Source organism: Fulmarus glacialis, unplaced genomic scaffold, assembly GCF_000690835.1.
Source record: "Fulmarus glacialis isolate BGI_N327 unplaced genomic scaffold, ASM69083v1 scaffold43297, whole genome shotgun sequence".
Taxonomy (NCBI): Eukaryota; Metazoa; Chordata; class Aves; order Procellariiformes; family Procellariidae; genus Fulmarus; species Fulmarus glacialis.
Window position 1 is genome coordinate 1 of NW_009224617.1, and position 6,674 is coordinate 6,674.

The window sequence follows — 6,674 nt, forward strand, 5'->3', positions numbered from 1 at the left end:
ACCCCTGCCGGGGGCACGCGCAGCGGGTGGCAGGTGTCCCTCCCCGCGGACTGGCCGGCACGGCACGGGCCCTGGCCTGCAGGGGTAGGAAAGGGCCACCTCCTCTCCTCCTCGGAGGGAGAGCCCATGGGTGGCCTGGTGGCCCGGCATGAAAGGGAGGGCTGTTGACCCAACAGAGGGGATGTGAAGGCAACGAGACCACTTGCCAAGCATCCAGCACTGTGATGGGTCTGCCAGAGCAGTGGCTAACGTGCTACTCAGATGCTTCAGGAGGTGCACAAAAAGCGCCAGTTCCTTCCCTTGCAGCCACTTAAGAGGCTGCAAGTTAAAAACAAAGCAGGTGAGAAGAGGAACAAGGGAGGCAGCAAAGGAAAATGTCACCGTCAGTCATAGCAGAAGCCAGTGAATGGTCCATCTTGCCATTTGGGTCAGGTCAGGATGTCTTCTGAAAGACTGATCTGTGCCATGCAGTGGGTCCCAGTGTTGGCCTGGAGCCACTGTGGTGTGATCTTGCTAGGCTGTCTTTCTCAATCCTCTCTCCGTTAACCAGAAAGAATAGCAGTAACGTTAAAAAAAAAAATCCCACTTCTCAGTCAGCTGTGTGTTTCACACTCCCTTGCAGCTCGGTGACCTGGCAGACGGCACAGCCAGGAAACGCTGGGGTGGCCTCAAGGCGCTTCATCACAAATGGTTTAGCCGAGGCTGTCTGGCTTGTGCCAGTCCTCGCCTTTTGCTTTTGTTGGCTTTTACAGAGAGATTTAACTGTCTGAGTTGGCCTCTATTACTTTTAACAGCCTAAAACCGTCTGGTGTAGAAAAGCTAACTGGCTGTGATATATTCTGTAAATTTATAATGTATTGCCATAAGGCTATATCTCACAACTAAGCTAATTTTTAAAAATCTGGCTACAGTGAACAGAGAGAGACCCAGGCACCAGAACTGGGGTCTTGATGTTCCCAACCAACCCCCTCTTCCCGGATTTTGACCGCCATGTCCCATGGTTGCCATTGTGCGGACTCTGTCCTGAGTGGCATTGTTTTGTCTTCGTAAAGTCTGCTAATCCCGCAGTCCCTGTGACCCTAGATTTACAATGCCAATAGTAGCTTTCACTACAACTGCAAAACTAATGAAAGAAATGAGTCTTTAGGAAAAGATCTAATTAACAGTTTGCATAAATTATTATGGCAGTATTCCTTGGTTTGTAAGATAAAGCACCAGTACATGGTTCCTTATCAGTTTTGTGTTCTCGGGTTTAGAGAGAAAGGAATCCACTGCCATCCATGAAAAGCCACATCTGAGAAAAAGGCCAGGCTGGTATGAGACAAAGACGAAACAGTCGAAAGCACAATCCAGGAGACTGTGTTCCCTCCCCAAAGTGACTGCTCTTCTGCTGAAAGGGAGGCTGGGCTGCTCTCTATGTTGGTACAGTGTATATGAAAAAATGCTACAGAAATGTCATGTATTGGCAGGGAATATCTTAGCTTTGTTCAGCACCTAACACAGCCTTCATTGATGCCTAAGAACTTGTAGGTATTATGACCATTCATTATTATTGTTGTTGTTTTATTTATTGTTTGTTAAAAAATGACATGAATTACAACCTTCTACAGAGGTAAGGAGACCCCCCCTCCCCAGGAGGTGCTTCTATATCTCTGTAAGTACTAAATATGGTAAATTATCTGAGTGCGGTGCAAGGGCTATTAGGGAAAATGTCTCCATTCAGTTCTAACGTTACTGTGGAAAGCTGAAAGGCCATATTACACCAAAAATTCTTACTTTATTAGCATGTATTATTGCAAGACCTGGCATCAGGTTTTGTAGAGCCATACAGAGTTATCATTAGTTACTTTCCATGTAAGCTAACATTACCTAACAGTGCCTTGTTTCACTAAGTCATCAGAAACAAAACAAGGATGTTTCCCAGAAAGACATTGTTTGACATCACATAATCTCTGTATCAACATCTCTATCTAAGCTGCTTGCATGATGAATGAAGGGAAGAGGGGGAGCAACAATCCTACTTTAATTCTGGTGTCATTAGATCATAGACACTCTTCTGGTGAAGGCCATAAAGCACCACAGAGCTGTACAGACTCTCCTGGTCACTGCTGCTTAGTCTGGTCTAAACTTCACCCGTGGCAAGGAGGCTGCACAGCCATAGCGGAGTGCTGTCTTTAGCACCCATATTGGACACCTAGTTGTCTGCAAAGGCTACATGAAAAAGAAAGTGCTTGAATTCAGGCTCACTACCTGCTTACGACTCACCAAGATGGCTTTCTTTTTCAGTAATTAAGTCACAATCGTGCCTTGAGTTAAACCGTTGCAATTACTGTGGGTAGCCATGATGGCAGGGGTAGATTGGGAGTTGGCTGAAAACTTCTCAAAAGGTTAGCCAAAGCTGAATTGTTACACCCTGTGGACGTGGTGGCTAGAGGCTGGCCCGGGCTCAGGTACACCAAGAAGAGGCAGCAGAGAGGGCTGGGGAGACCAGCTTGGTGTGAAGCCTTGGGCGCAGGTTGGGGCTCAGGTGCTGGTGGGGGGACAGGACAGCTCACCCTCTTTTCCTGCACCACCTCGCCGGGGTTGTTTCCCCTCTGCTGATGCCGACTGCAGCAGCCATGAGCCTGTCTTTCCAAATTTCTGGCAGAGAAAATCTGTGGTCCAAGGCAAGAGCGTTTACTTAAAGCCAGCCCCTGGCAGTGGCCTGAACGAGAACTTGGAGGAAATCTGAAGCTGCTGAGACTTGTAAAAAGATCTCATAAGGACAATGCTGTGCTTGGGCCAACTGGTGCAGAATATGGCTTTGTAGGTAAGATTAAAGTTGGTTGGCTATAAGGCTGGTTCAAAGGTGTATTTGCTTCTCATATTTGCCTTATTATGGAATTGTGCTTTTCACAATTATATTTTGCTGTACACGAACTGGTTTGTCAGGACAGCAGCAAATGCATTTCACAAGAAGACCAGAAAAGGGGAAGAGAGGGACACTGCTCCTACTAATATAGACAAAATGTTCTCTAGTCAGCTTTCCTGCAAGCCAAGAAGTCTAGCTTTATTAGGATTTGTGCAGATCCAGAGCTGCTGTAAGCCAAGGTAGCTCCATTCAAGTTAGTGATATATGGCAAGTTGTATCACCCAAAAATACAGCGCTAATTTCTGTTTTGTATTTTTAGAGGTAACTTATTGTTATCAGGTACTGCCGGTCGCTCATTCTGTCAGGGTCATTGTGTTATCTGGCATTCTAAATAGAGGCCAAATCTTGCCTCTGATTTGACTAAAATCATTAGGATTACTTTTCTCACAAATGGAATTTACAGGTATTTCTGCACTGCCTCGGGGTGGGCTGCTGCAGCACCCATGAAGTTACCTGAGCTAGATTAACTTTTGTGAGGCTGGACAGCAAACCTGTGCCATGGCTTTACTCCTCCTGACTTGGCTGAAGCTAGCTCGGGAGTGTCTCTACAGGCTGCAGTTGTGCCTGACTGCAACTAGATTTCTACACAGAGATTGCCCTAGTAATTGCTTTTTGCTCTCACTTTGACAATAAAAATATAAGGATGCTTAAGCAAAGGAAAATTTGGTAATGACAGTATACAGTAATTAATGTTCCTCAGCAGTAACCTTGACACCCTGTGCTCCAGTAACAGCATCCTTATGTGCTGTCATACTCAAGAAGAGTCTTTCCTTCTAGCATGGCAGATTATTAGCCCGCTCACTAAATTCACTGGTTGGAGGCCTTGTTGTTTGTCTTCTGGAATCTTTTATCTTTTCTTTAAAGGTGTCAGATACACAAGGCAGGCTGGGATCTACCAGGAAACCTGAAAGACAAGTGACTAGAATGGTTGTTGTTATGATCGTTGCCTTTCTAATCTGCTGGATGCCGTACGCCGCCTTTTCTATGCTAGTCACTGCATACCCCTCCATTGAGCTGGATCCTCGTCTGGCAGCAATTCCATCTTTCTTTTCCAAAACAGCTACTGTTTATAATCCAATTATTTATGTCTTTATGAACAAACAGGTACTGTATGCTCTCAAAGTGTCTTTAACACTCATATTTTGTTATTTTGTCATTTTGTCTTGCTTTATAATGAATTATTTCTACCTACCTACATGTTAGTTAACTAGCATTGCAATATCCAGCATTTAGAACTAAAAAAAAATCACTGTATATCTACCTACTGGAAGATAGTGTAAGCCTCTGTGCATTATTAAAATATGAACCTTAATAATTATTAGGTTTAGATATTATAAAGGAGAATCAGCCCTTAGTGAACATCAGCTAGTTTTCTGTATGAAAATTCTATTTTCAAGACTGTCCCAGTACATTTTTGTAATTCTTTAGGAATGCAACACCAGTGAGCTGATTTTGAGGTGGGGTAGAATTCTTCAATAGCTTGAATTTGTGTCAGGGGAAATGCTGCATTTGTGGTTGTACAGGGAGGGTAGAAGCATTGCGTGTGCCTATGGGACGGGGAGCTTTCTTCTCTGCAGTGGGGGCAGAGGGTTGGACGCAGAGAAGAATTGACAAGGGAATGAACCAGAGTGATATGTGTTCACTGTGGTACAGGCATGATAATAAACTTGGATAGATCTATGCAATGAATGTAACTACTAAGAGTGGTTGCATCAAGCAGAGCATAAGCATATAAGTGAAAAGAAGAAAAACAGTAAAGTGACTGTTGAATAAGAAGTGATGAATACATTTATCTATTCAGTCCTGCCGAGAGAGCTATTGCTTGTCTCACATCCCGTGGACAGTACCCTGATCTCCCAACGCGTGGCAGATGTACGCTGGTCTTACCGTGCTCATGGATGTGAACAACACGGAAACAAACCGTCTTTGAATAGCTGGGTATTAGCATATGAAAGCAACTCATGAGCCTGGAGAAATGACCAATTCTGTCCATTAGATGTTAGTAACAAGCAGAAGAGGAAAAATATTTTTTAGAGTAAGATTTTCCAGTAGTCTGGGTCTTTTTAGAATGTCATTATTTCTCAGTTTTAGAGTTGTTCATGGCGGCACAGGTAAATATATTTTATGGGGCTATTTCTTTATATTCCCAACCGACCCATGAGAAAACTTCCAGGAGTTTTAGCTAAGACACAGACTGCTTTATAGAGGTATTTTTAAATTCCTTATGTGTTTTGATTGATCTTTTTTCAACTTTCTAGTTCAGGAAGTGTCTGATTGAGATGTTCAGCTGCAGTGTCATAGAAACTGCAGAGTCCAACATGAACCCGACTTCAGAGAGAGCAATGCTAACCCAGGACAAAAGAGGCAGTGAGATGTCCGCCGTGGCAGTACGCAGTGCCATTTCTAAGAGGAAAACCAGAGATGAACACAGAAATTGCCGATCTTTTGCTCAGTTGGCAACTTCAGAAAACAAAATCTGTCCCATGTAAGGTGGGAGATATGATCACTAATGCAGTGCTACAGCGTATTTCCTTGTCACCATCACTTAATACAAAAAATGTTGTCAGTGGGGACATTATGTGAACACTGGCTTTTGAGATGCCGGGCTCCTGAGTGCATGTAAGAGTTTCTCGGCTCTGCAGTTGCAGTCAAACACCCAGCCATAAGGTGAGTCCCTTCCTCCACTGCATTCCTCCTCCCAATCCACAGCCTGCTTGCTCCTGAAAATAACGCCAGGGGAGCCCAGTGTTGCTATGCTGGCATGTAACACAGTAAGGACAGGAGAGTTTTACGCTGATGATGGCTCCTTGGTCAGCTGGACAAAATCATGAAGTGGCACATGGCTTCAATATGCTAATGGGCACATAAATAATATATAGCACACAGCTGACTCAATTTCAGCCAATGGAGGTTCAGGGAAGAACAGGTCTGAGTGCTTTTTTGGTTCGTTTGGGTATTTTTACTAAAAAAGCAGAGAAAGCCAGAGGCTTCTGCACTTATGTCTGTCCTTGATGAGAACCTCATCTGGGCCACTAAAATCTCCAGTAGCTTGGACAAGCCATCGAGACTCCCAAGCACTGTTTTATTAAAAGAAGCCCTATCAAGAGCTGTTCATATCCTCTCTCTGCATTCCCTTTTTGTCAAGAAAATCTTCTGTGCTCGTAGCAACTTCTGAAGTAAATTAATTTGGACTAGATAATTGTTGTAGGTCCCCTCCAATTGAATTATTCTATTAACTCAACTTTAGAAGAGGAGTTAGTAGGGTATAGGAGAGTACAGCTGTGCAGGACTGCTGGAGAAGGGGCCAGTAGCACAGCTTAGAGTTGTGAAGCTGAGCTTTGTGGGACAGAAGTTTTTCCCCGTATATGCCTGCACTGTGCAGAGCTAAGATCTGGCATGTTCTTGAGACCATGTATTTCTGTTTCTTAACAATTACAATTTTCAGAAATCAGTGGTTAGAGAATACAAATATTATGTATGTGCTGGGACACATTAGGTGTGTCATGCTCCAACAGGAGCATGTTGGACGTCTGTATTTCCATTTGCACATTTTTACGTTTCTCACTTCTGAGCTGGGGCATGCCTCTCCAGAAATCGTAAGCAACATCCTAGCCCAGTAGGCGACTTGCAGTAGCCAACGGCACCACACCGCTGTTTTACTCTGAGGAGCAGTTGTGTCTCTGTCCCTTCAGTCCTTAAATTCCTGTTTCTGCCTAAGTCACATCCTCACTGCTTTTAATTGAGCTACTGATCCTGGCATAAA

At 44.1% G+C, this 6,674-nt stretch overlaps 1 protein-coding gene across 1 annotated transcript; it reads left to right on the forward strand.

The window, feature by feature from the left end:
• Positions 1 to 3,775: 3,775 nt before the first annotated feature.
• Positions 3,776 to 5,400, forward strand: LOC104079970 (opsin-VA-like; the record flags this gene model as incomplete). Its single annotated transcript, XM_009582190.1, has 2 exons — positions 3,776 to 4,015; positions 5,170 to 5,400. Coding segments are annotated over 2 exons (471 nt in total), but the record flags the coding sequence as incomplete, so codon positions are not given.
• Positions 5,401 to 6,674: the final 1,274 nt, after the last annotated feature.